The sequence below is a fragment of the Lathyrus oleraceus genome, chromosome 4 (genome assembly GCF_024323335.1).
Source record: "Lathyrus oleraceus cultivar Zhongwan6 chromosome 4, CAAS_Psat_ZW6_1.0, whole genome shotgun sequence".
In the NCBI taxonomy this organism is placed as follows: domain Eukaryota; kingdom Viridiplantae; phylum Streptophyta; class Magnoliopsida; order Fabales; family Fabaceae; genus Lathyrus; species Lathyrus oleraceus.
In genome coordinates this window covers 34328020-34351155 of record NC_066582.1, presented here as the reverse complement: position 1 = coordinate 34351155, position 23136 = coordinate 34328020, and the positions used below count along the sequence as shown (strand labels likewise).

General features: G+C 32.1%; 1 protein-coding gene and 2 long non-coding RNA genes across 4 annotated transcripts; 1 reads left to right on the top strand and 2 right to left on the bottom strand.

The window, feature by feature from the left end:
* Positions 1 to 3327: 3327 nt before the first annotated feature.
* Positions 3328 to 4416, bottom strand: LOC127138646 (uncharacterized). Its single transcript, XR_007808832.1, has 2 exons — positions 3870 to 4416; positions 3328 to 3796 (listed from the first exon to the last, which is right to left on the bottom strand). It is a non-coding gene; the product is annotated as an uncharacterized LOC127138646 (long non-coding RNA).
* A 2361-nt stretch (positions 4417 to 6777) lies between these two features.
* Positions 6778 to 14527, top strand: LOC127138644 (diacylglycerol O-acyltransferase 1A). 2 transcript variants are annotated; one of them, XM_051065130.1, is made up of 16 exons: positions 6778 to 7511; positions 8211 to 8297; positions 8407 to 8480; positions 8599 to 8674; positions 8857 to 8924; positions 9587 to 9710; positions 10058 to 10156; positions 10991 to 11092; positions 11218 to 11354; positions 11544 to 11625; positions 11742 to 11762; positions 12063 to 12125; positions 12909 to 12956; positions 13461 to 13523; positions 13985 to 14038; positions 14132 to 14527. In XM_051065130.1, exons 1-16 carry the CDS (start codon positions 7188 to 7190, stop codon positions 14240 to 14242), a joined length of 1533 nt encoding a protein of 510 aa, XP_050921087.1. In that variant the 5' UTR covers positions 6778 to 7187; the 3' UTR covers positions 14243 to 14527. The 2 variants fall into 2 exon arrangements, with proteins under 2 accessions (XP_050921087.1, XP_050921088.1); XM_051065131.1 differs by having other exon boundaries at positions 6779 to 7511; positions 8217 to 8297.
* Positions 14528 to 16969: 2442 nt separating this feature from the next.
* Positions 16970 to 19135, bottom strand: LOC127138643 (uncharacterized). Its single transcript, XR_007808831.1, has 2 exons — positions 19003 to 19135; positions 16970 to 17346 (listed from the first exon to the last, which is right to left on the bottom strand). It is a non-coding gene; the product is annotated as an uncharacterized LOC127138643 (long non-coding RNA).
* Positions 19136 to 23136: the final 4001 nt, after the last annotated feature.

The window sequence follows — 23136 nt, the reverse complement described above, 5'->3', positions numbered from 1 at the left end:
AATGTCCAAATCCCACCTCCAACCGTTTTCATCCCACCAACCCATGCCTGCCACATTTTCTCTTGATTGAGAAGCCATCCCAAATAAACTTGAAAAAATCACATTCAAAGGAGTTGTGTCAATCCATCTATCTTTCCAAAAGTTAGTTGTTCTTTCATTGCCTAACTTGTGAAATTCACAACTATCAAACCAATTTGTTTATGCTCCAATAGGATCAGAAGTATGCCTTATATCTCTCTAACAAAGTGAATATTTATTTTCTATTGGCCACACCATGAACATTTAAAACCTTATCTTTTATATCAACGTACCTGAAAATCAACAACTTAAACCAGACTGCATTACTATCATTAAGGATTCTCTAATACCATTCACTCAATAAAGCCATGTTGAATGTTTCATAATTTTTAACCCCTAATACTCCATCATTATTATGCCTACAAACCTTTCTACAACTGACCTAATTTACCCTTCTTTTTTCTTCATACCCTCCACACAGAAAATCTCTTTGAATCTTTTCATTTTCACCTAGAACTACCTTCTCACTTTGTATAAGGAGAAGAAAAAGATTGGCAAACTATTTAAAACTGAGTTTATCATCACAACCATCCCTCATGAAGATAGGTTATTTATGTTCCAAGAAGCAAGACAACTGTGAAGCTTACTCAAAATAAGATTCCATGTTGATCTTCTTTCAGTGTTGGCCCAACTGGAATTCCAAGGAAGGAGAAAGTATCCGCAAATCGTAGAAGCTCGAACTTAGATTTTTCATTGAATTTAAAAGGATGAAACTCTTCTAGATGAACAACATTATACATTAATCCTGCTAATCCTTCCGCTGCAATAAGAAACAAGAATGGTGACATAGGATCCCCTTGGCGTATTCCTCTACCAACTAAAAACACAGAGTGAGACTCCCATTTACAAGTACTTCCATACTACTAGAGAATATATTAGCTTCCATCCACTTTATCCTTTTGTGCCCAAAGCCCACCCTTTGCAATATATATATTAGATAATTCCAAGACACACAATCATATGCTTTTTCAAAATCTAGTTTGAAAAGCATACACTCCTTTTTGTTCCTCATTGCAAAGTCCACTTACTCATTAATAACCAAGACTCCATCAATCATTTGCCTATAGAGTAATAAGGTTGATTGACTAGCAGATATTAAGGAGCCAACCACTTTCTTCAATCTTGTTTCCAAAAGCTTAGAGATTATCATGTATAAAGATCTTATGAGACAAATATGTATAAATTTAGAAACTCCCAGTGGATTGAGAGATTTAGGAATCCTAGCCAGAAAAGATTCATTGAAGGCCTTATGAAGCTTGGCATTTTCAAGGAATTCACCCATAAAATCCAAAATGTTTTCCCTTAGAACCTCCCAATATTTTTTGAAAAATCCCATATTAAAACCACTTGTGCCAGAGATTTTATCGTTACCACAAACCCATACTGCTTCCTTGATTTCCCCTAAACTAAATTACTCTTCTAACATATTGTTTTTTGCCTCTGAGATGGCTCCTTCCAACACAGGTCTTATATGATTAGGCTCTTGAAACCTACTTTTAAACTGGTTATGAAACTCCATTTTAACATGGTCCACTTGATATATCCTTCCTCCAGCCACATTTAGACCCAAAATATTATTTCTAGTTAACCTCCTTTTCATAATATAATGAAGAATTTTGTATTCAAATCTCCTTCTTCGATCCATTTAAGTCTTGACTTTTGTCTAAGGATAAATTCTCTAGTTCTCATACGTTACTGAAATAATTCTTATGAAATTCTAGAATCGAAAGAAAAAATATAACCTAAGTTATAATGAGATTTATATATGCGTATGGTTAGTTTTAGCTTCTTACTATTTATAATAGGGTTAAATACACGTCACTTCTCTGTAATGTTAGCGAGTTTCGGATTATACCCATGTAAAAAATATTTTTTTGATTTCCCCCTTATAATATCAAGATTCCTCATGTATGGCGCTTGGGTTGACTATTTCAATCCAAAATCTTATTTTAATCCTATGTGGCATAATCTTTTTTCTCTACATGACATTTTTCATTTTTTATCCTTTTTAATTTCCCCCTGCGTAAAAATTAAGGTTAGTTTGGTCCCAATTTTCTGAAACCCGTCGAGGAGTCAAATTCGAAGAACGCCATTGAAGCATCACAAGCTTGTTTCTGAAGGACGATTAATGAGGAATTGCATTGCACGGTCGAAGACGAAGCACAAAGAAGCCATTGAAGTTTCCAATGTATGAGGTTAGTTTGTTTGAACTCTCTTCCAAGTCTGAGCTTGTTTCTATATTGATTGTAATGTCGAAGTTGATGCAGGAAATATTCAAGTTGATGCAAGTCATGTTCAAGTTGATGCAAGAAATATTTAAGCTGATGCAAGTCATGTTCAATTTGATGTAAGTCATGCTGAGGTTATTGTAGGTCTAGTTGATTTTGATACAGGTCATGTTGATGCTGATGTTGTTCCACCAAGTCAGGCTGAATTAAGTGTGGTTCAAGCAAGTCAAGCTGATTCAAATATGGTTGAAACAAGTCAGAGTGGACCAAAATAGATAAAGATTCAAAAACCAATTATGAAGTTGAGAAAGAGGAAAAGTGAAAGATTGAAGCTGGAATGGTTTCAAAAACAAGTTATAGTTCTTGGTTCAAATTTTGACCATCCTATAACATTGACAAAGCATGGTGAAGGAACTCCGACACAAGCAAAAACTGCTCATGGACCTGATTCAAAGTTGGGTGTGTGTTTGAGATCAATGGAATCTTGGAGGAAAAATTAATGACAAGTCAATGAATTTGTAACCACTAGTACGTTTATGTGTTATGTGCTAAGTAACATGTTATCATTTTGTAATATATTTGTTATGCCTTTGCAATCACTAGTATGTTTATGTCATATCTGATATAGTTTTATGTGCCATTTGTAATGTAATGAATTTGTAATGCAAATGTAATGACTTATGCACGCTTCTTATTATCTACAATATATTCAGAATTATTTGAGACAAATTGACAATTTGCCATAATTTTATTTTTGTGCTTCTTATTATGCACTTATTCCAAATTGATGGAATTTTAATTTTCTGCTTTTTATTATGCACTTAATCCACATGACAGAATTTGACAACAATCACATGACCACATGACAAAATTTAACCAAAACCAAATTTGATTAAAACCAAAATTTCAAATTGTAACCAAAATTTGACAGAATTCATTGTTGATGGAATTCAAACTTTTCCGATTGTAATCAAAACCAAATTTGACAAAATTCGTTGCTGACAAAATTTAAACATCACAATTGTAACCAAATCTATATTTTCCATTAGAATTGACAGAACTCATATGTCACATTTGATTCAAACTGATATTACATGAACATCACGATTGAGATAATTCAAACATCACAATTGCTACAATGACAATTCATATGTCACATTTGATTCAATATCATCTGATACACTAATATTACATGAACTTGACAACTATGGAGAATAAAATTCAGGACAAATAAGTGTAACCATCAAACAATAACTTTTGTTCTTCTTCATTTGGAGCTTCTTCTTGGTTTTTTCTTACTTCTTTAAACTGACTTCTACACCAAATTGCTTGCTAAATTCGTTCTCAACTTCCTTGCCAATGTTCTTCCCAAATTCTCTCAAATAAGCCATTATCATTTCACAATTATTGTAGTTTGTGGAAATCTTTTGAGTTCTTTGAACCTGACTAACTTCATTGTCCCAAATGAATAATCCACAACTTACCACACTCTACAATTAGGTACACAATAAGAATGAGTTAAACTTAAGAGTAAAATTGAGAAAAAAATTAGCAGTTGCTTACCCATGAATTTCGACATTTCTAGAATTTTCTATTGAGGTTTTCAATGGTGTTTGAGACTCACATCTTCATTGGTTCATTACATCCATATTTGGGTAAACTCAATCCACTTGAGTTGCCAATTGATGAGGTTTTGCTTTCACCTTCAAACTCTAATTTCTTATTCGCCTGAAGCCTGTAACGGGACGAAGAAGATGAAAAAAATGAAGGTTGAACAAGGAAGATTGATGTAGAACGATTCAACCAGCAACTGGAACAATGAGGGAGATGAAGAACGACGAAGATTAGAATGAGGAACAATGCATAGATGAAGCATGAGGAAGGTGAAGTTTGGAATGATATAAGACATTTAAATTCACATGACAAAGTATAAAAAAATAAAAAATGCCACATAGACCAAACAAATTATGTCACATAGGATTAGAACAAGATTCTGAGTTGAAATAGTCAACCCAGATATTAGACATAGGAAATCTTGATAATATAAGGAGGAATAAAAAAAAATACCAGCTAACATTACAGAGGAGGAATAAAAAAAAATACTAGCTAACATTACAGAGGAGGTGACATATATTTAATCCTTTATAATAATATTTTTAATGATGACAACCAATATCATTTTAGAATAAAAAATATATCATATTTAATAAATTTAATTTAAACAATCAATAATAATTTAAACAATTATCCTATTTTTATTAAAAATTAAAAGTAATTAAAACATAGACCAATAATAATTTAAATGATATAAGACATTTAAATTGACATGACAAACTATAAAAAAATCAATAATAATTTAAATGATATAAGACATTTAAATTGACATGACAAACTATAAAAAAATGAAAAGTGCCACATAGACCAAACAAATTATGTCACATAGGATTAGAACAAGATTCTGAGTTAAAATAGCCAACCCAAATATCAGACATAGGAAATCTTGATAATATAAGGAGGAATAAAAAAAAAACTCCTTAACATTACAGAGGAGGTGACATATATTTAAACATTTATAATAATATTTTTAATGATGACAACCAATATCATTTTAGAATAAAAAATATATCATTTTTAATAATTTAATTTAAACAATCAATAATAATTTAAACAATTATTCTATTTTTATTAAAAATTAAAAATAATTAAAATTAACAACAATGATAAGATTACAATTGAAACTTATTTATTGATAATATCTTCAAACATATTATATTATATTATATAAGAATTTAATTGATATACATTTACAGTGGAAAGATTTTTTACACGGTCAGTTAATCACAATCATTGATTTTTTTAAAATGTTTGACTTTTATTTTAACCATTTAAAAAGTAATATAAACGGATGATTGTGATACATTGACAGTATAAAACTTTTTACACTGACAGTACATAACAATTAATCTCATATAAGAATTAGAAATTGACATTATATATACATATGGCCTTCTATTTACAGAAAATATATCAATTTTTAAGAATTACACTCACCTTCTTTAAGATTTGTTAAAAAATAACACTAACATTCATTCTAATTTTAAAATATGCATTAATTTTTTCTATGTATACATATATCAAAAGTTTTATTAATATACTAAAAATCGTAGATAAATGTCATTTATACCTATGATTTTTGTCTATTATTAAAAATTATAGAAGATGTCAACTTCATGAAAAGTCAATGCATATTTTAAAATTAGAGGCCGTCTGTGCCTAATAGAAATAAAAGAAGGTAAGTGTAAAAATTTGATTTTTTTTCTTCATAAAAGCCAAAATAGGCCAATCCACATTTAAGTAAGATAGCCCTATCTTAAAGATATATCAATTAATATTTTAAAAATTAGACTTGTCATTAAATTGGATAGGGTACCATATCACTGGTCATTAAATTGGATATGGTGCCATGTCACTTTTTATTGGTCGAAACATTAAGTAATTTATTGATCAAATCGTATGTCTAAACTAAATTAAATCGGAAAATTCTGTTGAATAAACTTATCTCTATAACAAAATTATATATTTATTAAATCGGTCAAAGCGGATGACTTGGTCTCTAAAAAATGTCACAACATCTTTAAAATTTTAAAATATCATAGTTTCACAATTTTATTATTTAAATTCAAATTCTAAACATTATCTTCATACAACAAAATAGTAAAAAAATTATACAAAATCAAATAAATTTTAAACCAAAATACAAAACCAAATAAATTTTGAACAACATCTAATTGCAAAGAGTGAAAATTATTCCAAATAAATTTTGAATAAAATCTATTTATATTTGATTTTTTTTAAAAATTATCAAAACGACATTGTTCTGAGTAAAAAAGAGCATGCATTTAATCGGCCGATTTTTCAAAATCATCGACTCCTTTATAATTTCTAATTTGATCGCTTCGTTCATCTATTCGATTCGGTTTTTAAAAGAATGATATCAATCCATGAAATGAAATAAACATAACTAACAAGGTGCAATCCCTCTTTGGCTGGCAAGAGTATCTCTGCAAATGCTTCCTTTCCCTTTAAATCTAATTTATTAAATGAAAATATTAATTAATAAATGGTGATGAGAATTTTCTGTATGATAAATAAATTTTCAATACTAAAATTCACCATACAAATGCAGGTAACTTAATTGTAATTGGATTAATTTATTGAGATACTAAGAGTATCTACTAACTTTAATAAGAGTAAATCTTTTGAAAAAGAGTGTTGTTGTCTTGTCTATGGTGGTTCTCACAACTGGATTAATTTAATTTCTGATTAACAAAAAAATCTAATCTAGCGTGAAGGAAGGAATATTGGGAAGTAAAAACAAGATAAACCGACGTTAGTCAGCGTAAGAGAAGACGTGTCCATAAACTCAACGATTAACGATTAAGAAGAAGCAAAATAACTGGGTTTACGATTAACGTGTCAACTTGAAGTTCAAGCAAAGACAGTGCTGATTCACTTCACCTTGCTGCATCTCTCACCACCTAACTTCTTCGCTTCGCATGTGCTCAAAATAAAGAGATTATTATTACATTATTCATTCTAACAAAATTACAACTGCTAAAATATCTCCCTAAACAGAGCCCAATCTTTTTAGATTCGAATAAAATCAGATTCCTATTTTCTCTCTCGCTCTTTCTTCTGCATGAATATATATAATATATCAACACTTTCCTCTCTCATTCAATATTCGCTCATCAATTAATAAAATACAAATTCCTCTATTTCTATAAATAAAGTAACAATAAATATAATAATATAACCGTAACCGATCGTTTGTGGAGTAGACTGAGTAAAGTAAACGTCATTTCCTTTTCTTCTTCTCCGATGGCGATTTCCGACGAGCCTCAACTTCTACGGAACGGCTCCGTTCGAATCGGCTCGGTTCTCTTACGCCGCAGACCGAGCGCCACCTCCGTGAACGGCTTGTTCGATTCGTCTTCTACGGTCGAAGGAGAGAGTTCCGGTGAAGAGTTAGTCAAGGATTCTAGTTCCGACGACTCTGTCAGCAGCGATCAAAATATTGACGCTAGTCCTGAACAAGACCGAGTCAATTATATTTCTGCAATCCAATTCACATACCGTCCTTCTGTTCCCGCTCATCGCAGAATCAAGGAAAGTCCTCTCAGCTCCGATAACATTTTCCGTCAGGTTCTCACCAGTTAATTTAAGTTCGTATTGTAAATTGTACTAATATTTACTCGTTTTATCTGATTAGTTAGAAAGACGTTACGTTAGATTTTATTTTTAAATTAAATTAGTTTAGAATTTGGCATGAGATTATAAAATTGAAATGAAAATAGGTTATTGATTGAATAGAGCAAAATCAAACCGCTCTGCATTGTGTTCTTACTCAGACTTATTTTACATTTAGAAGATGGAATGTGTAAACATTAGAAAGTGTCTGTGCGAACACTCCCTCAGTTTTTCATTGTAGGTCCCTTTATCAATTTCAAATCTAAAAAAAAAAATTAGTTAATTTTATTCATGATATAAATTAAAATAATTTTAAAAAAATTAAAAGAATTAGAAAAAAATATATTAATAAATGATAAATAGTAAGATAAGAATTTATTTGCAAAGTGAATATATATAATTAAAGTTCATACGTAAGGTTAATTGTTAAGTAATTTATAGTTGAATTGTTAAGTACGATTTTTTTACCATACTGTGAATAGTGTAAGAATTTAACTGCCAGACTCTTAAAAAACTATCAATTACTGATGTTTTGAATTGAATAGAATGGCAGAGATTCTTTTAGGCCGCTACTACTGCGGTTTCGGTGTTGTTGTTATAAATGAACAGGCGTGCTGACTAGTAATTGTATTTCTTTACTAATTTTTCAATCAGTTGCAGAGTCACGCGGGTCTTTTCAACCTCTGTATAGTAGTCCTTGTTGCAGTGAACAGCAGACTTATCATTGAGAATTTAATGAAGGTTTCTCTCTTCCCTCTTAAATATGATGGAGGTTTCGTTACGGCATATAAGTTTGACACTTCAATTTCTGTCCTTTTTGATAATTTTTTTTTTTATATTTGTTGTGCAGTATGGTTGGTTGATTAAAACTGGATTTTGGTTTAGTTCAAAATCATTGAGAGATTGGCCCCTCTTCATGTGTTGGTAATGAGCATAGTGATATCTCTTAACTTCTTTCTTTATTTTGAGGCTTGTGTAAGGATTGTTTTTTTTACAATTAATTTTACAATAAATCAGTAAGTGGTTTATGCTTGTTTTGCAGTCTTAGTCTTGCAATATTTCCTTTGGCGGCCTTTATAGTGGAAAAGTTGGCACAGCAAAAATGTATTTATGAACCAGTAAGCTATCAGACCAACTGTACTTTTATTATATTTTGAGGGCTTTGAGGGAATCACATGGGATCCATGTTTGCTGTTTAGCTAAAAAGGTTTTGAAATATTGTAGATTAAGCCGTGGTATTTTCTTTCAAACCATATAATAAATATTTAATGCATGTGAATATTCACTACAATTTTTGCAGATTGCTGTTCTACTTCATATAATCATTACAGCAACTGCAATTCTCTATCCCATTTTAGTAATCCTCAGGTCAGTTTTGTACTTTTCTGTATTCTTTAGAATAGATTTTGGAGCTTCAATCTAGACTTGTGCCGTTGTCTAAGTTTTAACATTTATGAGTAAATAGGAAGAATTGGAAAACAGAAGGGTGTGATAGAAGTCAGTGAGTTTTGGGAGTGTTTGGGCACTCACAAAGCAGCCCTAGATGTACACAACATTCTTTCCCTCTGATAACATTGATCCCGGGAATAATTCCTAATACAAGCATCGCTTTTTCCGTTTATTCTTGTTGTTTCTCCTCTCAATACCAGTTCGGTCTATCAGAAGTTTAAAAGCATTATTTTTAATTATTAATTGAGGAGAGATATGAAGCCCTTTCCTTAGATGAACCATGGTTCAATATTTAGCTCTTAATTCTTATAATGTCGGAATTGAATGTCTTGCAAATTATTATTGTAAAGTTGAAATGGACAAGTAGACGAGGAAAATTGGAAAAGGAAAAAACTGAAAACAAGAGTATGGCTTCCTTATTTTCCTAATACTATATACATAGCCTGTTTGTAAACATGTGAGTTGCTTTATGAGGTATAAAGTAAAGATGACTACTCGAGGGATAACTAATTATATACTTGTTCATTGTTGCTCATTTTAATAGATAAGGCTAAAGCAAAGATGGTTGTGTTTCTCTGCAGGTGTGATTCAGCTTTTGTGTCTGGCGTCACATTGATGTTACTTGCTTGCATTGTATGGTTAAAACTAGTTTCTTATGCACATACAAACTATGATTTGAGAGCACTTGCCAATTCAATTGAGAAGGTAATATTTGTGTTCCACTTTTAAGTTGGTAGATTACTATTGCAGAATATCATTTCAACTTTAGAATAAATATTTCAAGATGAGGGTATGCCGCACAATCTATGTCATGATCAGTTTTAAAACAGGAACATCCTGATTTACTAAGCGAGCTTTGGGATTTCACGTTCTCTTAACACATCATAAGATGCTAAAGACACAGTTTTCCTTTTCATTAGAATCACTTCCATAATGCTATCCCCTTCACCCCCTACCTTTTTTTTCTGAATGAAAGTCTCTTCAGATGTGTGAATCTGCTATCTATAAGCTTTCTGTTTTCACCCCATTCAATTTTGTTTCCTGTGTTATAGGGAGAAGAACTTCCTAGTACTCTGAATATGGACTATCCATACGAAGTGAGCTTCAAAAGCCTGACTTACTTTATGGTTGCTCCTACATTATGTTATCAGGTAGCAGCATTGTCGAGTTATTTATTTTAAATTTAGGATGCAATTTCTTTTGACTTCTATTATTTTCTCATTTAGTTTCACTAAATTTACTTAGTGATATTTGCATGCACTTATCTCATTAGATTGCTTATAAGCACAACCATATGGACTTGTTGATATATCTTCAGTATGAAATATGTTTAAGGTTTTGAGTATAGAGTTTAGTCAGAATATACGTGCATAGATAATTGGTATGCAGCTACAGATTGAGTTGTCTTTTAACAAGCATAACTAGTCAGAATGTTTGAGTTTTCCATGTGATCACTTGATTAGTAGGAAGTGTGTCCAATTAATTACTACCCGTCTTTCCCTTTTCTTTTTAAATGTTGGCCATTTGACCTGATCCATATCACACTCAAAGGTTATTTTCTTTTGGCATGCCTCTGCGACCAAACATTTTGCAGAATCAAATACAAACTCTATAGCAGATCTCCCAAAATTCTTTCTCTAGATTCCCTTGTATTTTCCATCCGTACAAACTTCCCAACATTCCCTTGCATTTTACAAGTTACTGGATCAAACTCTGCTGTATCTAACCTTTATCTCACTATCACATTTTGATCTGGTTGTGTTTTATCCTGGTCCTTGCTTCTTGTTATCACATTTTGAGAATACTGTATTGGCTTTGTCATCTTTTATTTCAGTGTTGTATCCTAGGTTGTACTTTTTTTTTTTTTTTTTTTGCATTTTCCACACATGCACTGCACTTTTTTATTTCCAGAAGCAAATTTTTTCTGTCTTTCTCATATATATCTTGGTCTCATTTATTGTGTGTACTATGAATTATTGTTTTAGCCAAGATATCCTCGGACCCCTTTTATTCGAAAGGGTTGGGTGTTACGTCAATTTATCAAGCTGATAATATTTACCGGAGTTATGGGATTTATAATTGAACAAGTAAGCAGTCCATGTTAATACATTGTGTTAATTTCTACCATTTTGTTCTTTTTCTTTATGTTGTGTATTTTAACTTTACCAATTTTGCATGTATCTGACAGTGTTTTGATCGTATAATTTTGCAGTATATCAATCCAATTGTACAAAACTCCCAGCATCCTTTTAAGGGAAACCTTCTTTATGCCATCGAAAGAGTTCTGAAGCTGTCTGTTCCAAATCTATATGTGTGGCTCTGCATGTTCTACTGCTTTTTCCACCTTTGGTATTCCATCTCCTTATTCAGTTAAGCATGTGTGATTTGTGTTTTTCCTATAAACTATTAGTATGAAATTGTCTTCACTTGCCATAAATTGAAAAAGAAAATGAAGTTATAGTTTCTTGCATTCAATATGTATTTTCAGATTTGATTACTATCTGAATCAGTTTATCCTTGGGCCTGATTTAAATGTAGGTTGAATATATTGGCAGAGCTTCTTCGATTTGGTGATCGTGAGTTTTACAAGGATTGGTGGAATGCCAGAACTGTTGAAGAGGTAGGTTCTTTACCCTAATACATTGTTGTTTATTTACAACACTTTCATTCTTTTATGAAGATTATTTCTGACTTATTTGTCTTTTTTGGATGTATTTGTGCCGCTGCTTCCATCAGTATTGGAGGATGTGGAATATGGTATGTCTTTCTCAAACTTAATTTTAATGATCAAGTTGTATAAACCTTTCTTTTTGTTATCTCTAAATAATTTGCTAGTCTCGGCAATTCCTCTGAAGATGTCTATGAGGCTATGTTAACAGAAAGAAGAAAGAGTAGTTATAGCTTGTCTTCATCTGTTACTTATGTAGCTTCCTATTTGATACTCAATTAAATGATTCTAAAATTGGTTGTCATAACACATCAGTGGTTTTTATTACATTTAAGTGGAGTTCTAAATCATTAGTGTGCATCTGCTGAACGGTTTCTTTCACGTTGCAGCCTGTTCACAAATGGATGATCCGTCACCTATATTTTCCATGTTTAAGGAGTGGTATACCCAAGGTAATGAAGAATCTTCCTGTGTCACTGAACATACCCTGAACGTATTCGACCTAAACACTTGTGTGGATATAAATTTTCTATTTTGGATATTGTCAGTCTGTGTTTACCATTGCAATTTGTTATTGTCAAATTGAAATTAACATCTTACTTGTGTCCTAATAAACATTCTCAAAGAATTGATGTTGCGTAAGTTTTAATTACAAACACACATTCACGGCCGTTGTAGCTAATATATGTTTGATGCACTTGGGGAGCTGTGTGTAGAAAGTATTCAATTGATAGACAATAATCAAAGTTGCAATTTTCTGTTGTCATTTCAGAAGATTGACTTCGGAACTTTATAATTAAGAACGAATATAATATAATTTAAAAAGGAACTAATATCTAATTTTTCATTTTTATATGAACAAAAACATATATTCAACCCATTTTCGTTGGAACCAAAAAAAATGAATTGAAAAATAGGAAAACAAGTATTGAAAGAATAGGAGAGTTCTCTCCTCAAAATACAACAGAGCCACTACTCTATTAACTAAATGTTTAAAAATCTGATTTCTAACTAATCAATTAACAACTCTAATTTCCACTAACTAATCAATTAACAACTCTAGCTGTCGCTTGCTAAATTCTCGCTCTCTTCTATCCTAACACATCTCTTGTTTTCATTTTTATAGTTTATCATTGGTTGATATTTGGATTACCTCTTCATTTTTTAACATTGATGTTATTTTTTTGAGCTGTAATATATTTTATATTAGTTTTTTTTATCATCTCATCGTACAGGGTGCTGCTGTTTTAATTGCCTTTCTGGTTTCTGCCTTGTTCCATGAGGTGTGTTATTCATCTCTTTCTGTATATACATCCTTCACTATTCCCTTTTTCTTATTACACCATAATGGCTGTTCTACTTGACAGTTTTTCTGTATACTAGCACTTATAATACTTGAGTATCTTTTCCCCCTCTTTCTTTTTGTAGTAATGTGAATGTGAGTGATGAAGATGAAAATTAGATACAAAGTTGTGAGTTATGGCTGATTTGTTATAGTATACATGAATTTCAGACATCAGTTGTATTTGAGATATCTACAACCTCACATAGGCCTTAGGGTCCTAACCTGGGGGACCTTTACCTAAACCTCGACACACTCATGGTGTCTGTCTTTAGTCGCTAATCGTTTTGTGTGCATGTTGTAGTTATTATGTTGTTTTCTGTGAATCTGTCATTTGTTTCTCCTAATAAAAAGTATGCATGCAAATATGAATCACTTAAATTTGATTGCCAGTGACAACTATAGTTACACAACTTCTCAAGATTTTTATTCTGTCTGAGTGCAGCTCTGCATTGCGGTTCCTTGCCACATATTCAAGTTGTGGGCTTTTAGTGGAATTATGTTTCAGGTAAAAAAAATCAAATTACCCTATTACTCTTCTGTTTGCTCACCTGCTATTATTGAACTTGAGTTTTCTGTGTCAAATTAATTCAAATTTTCGAAGAAGGTGAGGGCTGGCCCAATCCATTTTAGAGGTCTAAAGCAACTTTTATAGTTGAGGTTCTTAAAAATAATCAAATTTGGGGAAAGCCAAGAGCTGAACCTAAGAATAGAACCTAAGAATAGAACCTAAGAATAGAAGGATACGAGATCTTCTCCTTTACCAACTCAAATAATGAAATATTTATTAAATATATGTAATATTCTACATTTATTACTAAATTTAACTTTTTAAGAAGTGAAGCTCTAAATGAAAGAAAATGTTATGTAGAGTAGGGCATTCTCTCCCATCTAAAATCATAAATACCATCCATATTGTTGATATGGGTTGACTCGACATGATAATGAATGTCTTCTTTTTTTTCTTAGGCTCCTTTGGTCTTGATAACTAACTACCTGCAAAATAAATTCAGCAACTCAATGGTAAGTGTGCTATTTAGCATATTGGTATATTGAAGTTGCTTCATTGTTTTTTTTTTGAATTTTTTAAATTTGGTATTTTTCTCTTGGTGCCAGGTTGGAAATATGTTTTTTTGGTTCACGTTCTGTATTCTTGGTCAACCTATGTGTGTACTACTATACTACCATGACTTGATGAATAGAAAAAGCAAACTTGACCAAAGCTAGCATGACATCATTATACTTGCACTACATCTTGATTACTAATTCAGCATTTCTGGCAATTCTGTGAATATGTAAATTTTTAAGCATCTTGATTACTAATTCAGCATCTCTGGCAATTCTGTGAATATGTAAATTTTTAAGCAATGCACTGACATTGATAACTGCTAAGGAAACAATAGAGCTAGTTTTTGTTAGATATCAATTAGAATTTAAAAGAATAGTTGTATATGATGTGTACAATATTTGTTCCTTCCTAGTTTTGAAATTCCACGGATGGTGTTTCTTTTCTTTTTTTTTTAACGATAGGAGGGTGTTTCTTAACATGTGAAATATTTTTCTTCCATCGTTAATTTTGTTATTTATATTCTTAAAATAACATTGAGTCTTGAAACGTACTAGTTTTAGTAGAACAAACTTTAAAAAATAAAAGAGTTGTTCTTCCACCCTTAATGTTGAAGAGTCATTTTTTAAAAATTTAAAATTATCCTTTATTAATTTAGAAATAGAAATATACTTATGAAATATTTCTTAACATGTGAAATATTTTTCTTCCATCGTTAATTTTGTTATTTATATTCTTAAAATAACATTGAGTCTTGAAACGTACTAGTTTTAGTAGAACAAATTTTAAAAAATAAAAGAGTTGTTCTCCCACCCTTAATGTTGAAGAGTCATTTTTTAAAAATTTAAAATTATCCTTTATTAATTAGAAATAGAAATATGCTTATGTACTCATCACATTCTTTCCCTAAGGAATCACCTCTTCATTTTGTTATGAATTATTTTGGGCATGTATCTCAGCAAAATCTATAGAAGTATACTTATGTAATAATCTTTGGCCAGTAAAGTTTGACATTTTATAAATAATAAGTATTGATGTAATAGATCATTCATAAGAAATATATTATCATAATAAATTTGTTATCAATATGTAATAAGATTAAAATATTATATATTAGGATGAATTTAGAATTCATAATACTATAAAAATAAAAAATGACAAACCATAACACTATGCTTGCTTCTCCTCTAACATTTTGTGGTGAGTTGATCTAGGTGGATCATCATGAATATCTCGTGTCAAAGTAAGAATGTAATACTCTGAAATATCTATTTCGTAGTAAAATGCATTACTTTATGTTTGAGGATTTGAACACTTCATGCTTCCTCTGGTACTACATAATTATAGAAATGATCATAAATCGGGTCAACATCTCTATGAATCATAGCGGGAGGAGCAAACATGAAGGTGTCTCTTGAAACAATTTGTAGAAATTCAAACTGGTGCATGATTCGCTCAGGCAAATGTGCATACATCAGATGTAACACACAAGCCAACTATTTAGAGTATAAGGTTATGTCATCTAAGATATGCATCTAACTGGGATCGTCGTACGATTGAAATCATATATCACCTGTTGCAGTACGGTCAAGAAACACTCTAAAGGGTTCGATCTCCTAAGCCATATGAGCGGGATGAATATGCAAGCACATGGCTGATCCTCAGAGTATCATTAACATATGACCCTCCAAAGATGCGTGAAAAGTGCTGAAAGATTCATGCTTGAAAATGGTACAAATAAAATATTAGTAATGGTGTAACACAATGGTTATAAAATGTTAGTAATAGTAATTGTACAAATATGATACCATAAACTGCATGCATCTTGATTTCATATATCTGGTATTCCAAAGACAACCTTCAGCTAACTCCGAGTACATGCAAACCAAACAAGCGGTCTCCTATTTTTACTCATCAATGCACTCGAAGTTAATGAAGTAGCTAAGGTAAATTGCATCAATGTAATAAACACTTCTATCCACAAATATGGATGTTCTAACCAAATACATGAGGTGTGACCACAATGCACATGCTTTATGAAGCATAACATGTGCATCATCACCATCGGCCTCCACTACCATAGTCAGATAGTGTATATACAACTTCTCCAAAAATACAAATCTAGCATGAAACCATCAGGTGTCTTCCAACTCTTTTAGTGCATCCTTTAGGTCAACTCCAATATAGTAATCATCATATCAAGACAAAGCAGAGACAATCAAATTTTAATGAATGACATTAAAAATCAAACGATGCATACATGATATGGAAGTGTACTTTTGTATTCTAGAAAATTAAATTCAAACAAAATATAAAAATTCACTTCTGTATTTTTTTGAAAGAATGTGAGTGAAACCTGCTCCGACCTTTCTCGGTCCATTTTTTAAGCCGGTTAGGCGGGGTGAGCCAACTTAACGCCCTGAACCGAAAACCTCGGCCTAGCCCGCAAAAAATGGTGGGTCGAACGGTCCGGCCCTATAACACCCTAAACACCAAAACTCTTATTTAAATAAAATTATGTAAAAGAAATACTTTTTACTTAACAAAGAGTGTCACATCTCTCTCATAAAACCATTCTTTTCAAAATTTTAGAATAAAACAGCGGAATTCAAAAACATATTTCAACTTAATTGTCTCATAATTCAAAACAACTTCATTTAAATAAAAACAAATAGTTCAAACTCTCATAACACAAAACAGAAAGGTAATTTATCTCAGTGTTACACTACTAAAGCAACACACAAAATCTAAAATAAACTCAAATCGATAAACCACGAAGAAAGGCGTTATGCCATCCTCCAACTAAACGGAGGTTATGACTCCTCTACTTGAGTATTTGTACCATCGTTCCAATAAGCCACATAAGCAAACAAAATAGATAAGAAATATGTTCATAATGTTAACAGTGTAATAAACAGTTAGGATAGTCATACATAACATCAATTATCATTCTCACACAATAATTCACAAAATAACAACGACAATCATAATGCTAATGTACTAATGCAATGTACTCCTCCTCATATAATGCATGTGGTACCAAAAGTTTGGATGTCCGAGTTATTTTACGGGAATATTCATGTCTCCAACTCCTTTATGAAAAATGTTCTCTCTGAATAAGGAGACCGTCATTGGCTCTCTCTAAGCACTGGATCTCATCATTATCTCTCTCTGGGGACTGTACCTCGTCACATGCTCTCTCTAAGCAATGAACCTCGTCACTGACTCTTTCTGAGCACTCAACCTCATTGGATCAAAGTCCTGCCTAACTCCAATATACATGAATGCATGAATATAATGTTAATTACAACTCACAATCAATTAACAAATGACATCTCACAATAGCAATAATGTTCTCTTTGAACTAAGTCCTTTCTGGACAAAGTTCTCTTTGAATCAAAATTAACCAACATAAGAAAATTATTGTAATTCTTTATGAATTACACAACTCAACAATATAATTAAATCTCAAAAAATTATATTTAAAAAACTAATGGAGTAAAAATATGTTATTACTCAGTAACTCGAAATAACATTAACTAAATTTTCTCATCAAATCATAAAATTACTCAAAACATAACGACATAGTAATTTTTATTATTTATACTCGCAACTCATCAAGAGGGTAACAATTCTCATCTGTTATTCAATAGAGTTCTCAAGACTAACTCTAAATAACTTTAAAACAATCTCTACAGCTCTAAAATAACTATAAATGACTCTAAAGTACTCTATTGACAACACTTGCATATAAAGATAACTCTTATTAACTCTATTGGTTGGCACCTAATTCAAATAATAACATAACTTAACAACTCTAAATATTCAAATACTTTCACTTTAACTCTAAAGCTCAATAGATTTAACTTTAAACAACTCGAAAATAACTCTGACAACTTTATAACAACTCTAACGAGCTTTAACATAACAAATTTGACTCTTAAATTTATCAACAAGGTAACGAAAGCTCACCAGATCCAAAGTTGCTCAAAACTCTGAACCTAACTCTAAAATTGTCTCACTTTAAAATATAACCAAATAATATAGACTTATGATAGAATTATGAAACTCTCTAGTCTAAAATTCATGTAAACCCTCTTTCAAATTCATTTAACTGCACCTCAAACAGAGTTACGAAACTTCATTTCTATTCGTTTCAGTTCAGCCATATTACAATAATTTCTACATAAGCTCTAGAACGGAGTGTATGACTTCAAAATTACAAGAAAAATTACATTCTCATGATAAAATTATGAAACTCTCTAGTTTGAAAGATTATTAAATTCTTTTTCTAACGCAACTAACGACACCCCAAACGGACGTATGAAACTCAAGGTACGCGTGTACCATGATGACCAACGCATGACTGAAATTGACTATGCCTCTAGTATAAAATCCAGCAAATTGATGTTTTTGTAGAACTCCTAGACCCAATTTCCCTACCTCAAAAGAAATATTATCACATTATCTTTCTAATGCAACTAAAAGCACCTCAAATAGACTTACGAAACTCAAGTTATGCATGAAATAAAACAATCAATCCTCTTATATGTCTACCTGCGCTTTTCTCCCCATAGAACATATTCCAAAACTCATTTATTTCGCCTATTTGAGTTCACAGCGTCCCAAAAACATACCGATAAACATATCTATTAAAGATTAAAAATTTTAGTTTTCGTCCTATTGAATAGATCTAGAACTCATAGGCAACTAACACATAGAAACTTGACAATATTATCAACAAAGCATCAACAAGGTTATCGACAAAGTTATCAACAAGGTTAAACAAGACATCAAGAGATATGGATGAGAATACATATCATATTCGAGAGTAAAACATGATCAATTACAGATTACGGTAAAAAGGGAGAAGACATGAGGATACACTACACCACCATATTTGAATAATTTCCCCCCTTACCCTAAGGTTTGAAGATCGATGAATTTTTATGGGCTTTCTCCCTCTCTGAATTCTCATAGATCTGTCTCTCTCCCTTTCTGCCTCTTTTCCCAATTCCTCAATTTTTCACTATCTCCACTTCCAAATCTCACTTACCTATTTATTTAACCTAAAATTTATTTTTACTTCTCTCACCCCTCAATTCTCTTAACACCCTCATTAACTCTATTTCTTCTTCTTCTTCTTCTTCTTATTATTATTATTATTATTATTATTATTATTATTATTATTATTATTATATTATTTTAAAACAAATATTTTCCTAATAGTAAATCAAATCTCTAATTTTTTTTATTTAAATCTCGCCACACTCTCACATCCTACCCAATCTGTAACACCCTTCTACCCAAACGACATATTTAAATAAATTATCAGAGTACAACATGTAGAAGAGTTTACATTTCTTACAACATAACACTTATCGCATCACAACATAAAACATATTATTTATTTTATTAAAACTTCGCAGCGGACAACAACACAAATATTATCATTCATCATATAACAATTCATAATAATGTGTCAACATTATCTCAACAAAGCATCTCAACATATTAGTCATCATAAACAACGTAAATAATAACCAATTATCTATCGAATCCCATAACCCCGGTGTCACATGACCAGAGCATTTGACTCGACTCCGTAGAATAACTCTACACTTATTCTTCAAACCTCAACAATAGCTACTCCTCTTTATCTGCACATTGCTCATCATAGATGAACATAAACACATGCAGAAGGGGTGAGAATTACATTATTAAATAATAATATAACGACAGAAATATAAACATAAATATATTTCACATATGCCAACACAGCTCATCATAATCATCATAATCAACATACTCATGAACATCAACAAAACAACATATCAAATGCAATGCACACACCCATGCATGACTCAACACGACTCGGTATACCCATTTTGTGACCAACTACAGGATCACCACTCCCAGATTCATTACCATAGAATCCGAGTTCCCCGCAAGGAACCAAGCCTCTCAACAAGCCCGGAGTCAACAACATCATTGGAACTCAGTCCGTTCATCGCTAGGCATCGGCCTTTCATGAATGCATGCACACCAAACATGCATCATAATCAACATAGCAACAACAGCATAATATAGTCATGTTATCATCATCATTAATACATTTTATCGCAAAAGCATATCACATCATGCCACATAATCAACACAAATATTAGTATACTCTATTAATATCCAGACTACTCAAACAACGGGAAATGATCCCTCGTATATCATGCATCAGCTAAGTTACCTCGCTCAGCCTAAACAACCAACAACTGCACAACAACAGCCCAGGAAAACCACAAGTCTGCCCATACGCGTATTGCCTATGCCCATACGCGTATTGCCCACGCCTGCCCAAATCCATACGCGTATTGCCCATGCCCATACGCGTATGCTACGCGTATCACATTCCCATACGCGTACCAACAGAGACCAAACCACGTTCAAAACATCCTCTCCCTCATCCATACGCGTATTGCCTAGCGCCATACGCGTACCAGCCATCTCATACGCGTATTGCCTAGTGCCATACGCGTATGACCAGGAACCAGATTTCCAGATCTGCAATGGCTTTCTCTGCTACGAGATCTATCCAAATTCATCCTTCCACAGTCCCAATTTCACACAAAATCACTCATATCATCTAACACGAATCATCCCCTATTCGATTTCACAAATCCTAACATCATTACATATAATTTCTACTAATTCCTTCGATTAAAATCCCAATTTTTGTTCATCCAATATTTCCCCATTTTCAGCATATTATCGTTTAATAAGGTTCAGACCCCTTACCTCTTTGGATTGAAGGAAGTTCTGAGCAATCTTTGGCCTCTTCCTCTTCCTTCTCTTTCTCTTCCGCGCTTCTCCCTTTTTCTGACTCTGAGGCAAAAATACGTGAAAAACACCCTGAGTTCTCCCTTTGGCCTCTCTTATCAAATTCCACTTTTACCCTTCCACTCTTCATATTCCATTTATTTTATTTATTTAATTATTACTAAAATAAATAACATCTATAATAATAATAATAATTCTCAATATTATTTAATAATTCATTTCACCTTCAAATAATCATATAAAATAATATTTAATTTAATCTAACAATATTCGGGTGTTACACAATCCACCCCTCACTCCTTATTTTTATTATTAAATCTACTCTCCTCTATTATTTTAATTAATCCATATTAAACTAATTTCTCATAATATCAACTATTCAATAATTAAATAATTCTTATTTAATTAAATAAAACACACCGCAACCCAAATTAATATTTAAAATTAATAATAAAAATATCAAAATAATATCAAAATTAAAAATTAGGATGTTACAACTCTCTCCCACTTAAAAAAAGTTTGCCCTCGAAAATTACCTAAAGAAAACAACTCTCAATAATACCCTCTCCTCTGGTTCTCTAACCCCTTTGTCACGCTAACCTCAACGGATCCTCCCCAACTTGTTTCAAACTCACTTCTATTGGCTAGCAGTTAAAGGAAGAAAAAAAATGTTGACACTATTTTACACACATGTCGTACACCAGGGTACAAACAAGTTCACAACCTAGGTCGAATGAATCGATCTGCTATGATACCAACTATGAAAGATCCTAAACCCCAAAACTCTTATTTAAATAAAATCATGTACAAGAAATCCTTTTTAATTAGCAAAATGTGTCACTTCTCTCTCTCTCTCTCTCTCTCTCTCTCTCTCTCTCTCTCTCTCTCTCTCAAAACCATTTTTCTCAAAATTTTATAATAAAACAGTGGAGTTCAAAACATGTTTCAACTTAATTGTCTCATAATTCAAAAAAACTTCATTTAAATAAAAACAAATAGTTCAAACTCTCAGAATACAAAACATAAAGGCAACTCATCTCAGTGTTACACTATCAGAGCAACATGCAAAATCTAAAATAAACTTAAATCGATAAACCACGAAGAAGACCAATATGTCATCTGTAACACCCTTCTACCCAAACGACATATTTAAATAAATTATCAGAGTACAACATGTAGAAGAGTTTACATTTCTTACAACATAACACTTATCGCATCACAACATATAACATATTATTTATTTTATTAAAACTTCGCAGCGGACAACAACACAAATATTATCATTCATCATATAACAATTCATAATAATGTTTCAACATTATCTCAACAAAGCATCTCAACATATTAGTCATCATAAACAACGTAAATAATAACCAATTATCTATCGAATCCCATAACCCCGGTGTCACATGACCAGAGCGTTTGACTCGACTCCGTAGAATAACTCTACACTTATTCTTCAAACCTCAACAATAGCTACTCCTCTTTATCTGCACATTGCTCATCATAGATGAACATAAACACATGCAGAAGGGGTGAGAATTACATTATTAAATAATAATATAACGACAGAATATAATATGAATAATTTGCACATATGTCAACACGGATCATCACAATCATCATTATAATCCACAAACTCATGAATATCAACAAAACAACACATCAATTGCAATGCACACACCCATGCATGACTCAACACGACTCGGTATACCCATTTTGTGACCACTACAGGATCACTACTCCCAGATTCACCACCATAGAATCCGAGTTCCCCATAAGGAACCAAGCCTCTCAACAAGCCCGGAGTCAACAACATCATTGGAACTCAGTCCGTTCATCACTAGGCATCGGCCTTTCATGAATGCATGCACATCAAACATGCATCATAATCAACATAGCAACAACAACATCATATAGTCATGTTATCATCATCATTAATAGCATGACATACAACTCAACAAAACAACAACAACATTACAACGATATCACATCTGGGAGTTTAAAACGCGAAAGCTGTCCGTCAAACTGATATGGCGAACGCCGTTAGGCTAATGGTGAACGCCATTAGCGTTAAACGCTCTTATTCTGGAAAAACTGTCTGTCAAACTGATATGGCGAACGCCGTTAGGCTAATGGTGAACGCCATTAGCGTTAAACGCTCCTATTCTGAAAACTGTCTATCAAACTGATATGGCGAACGCCGTTAGGCTAATGGTGAACG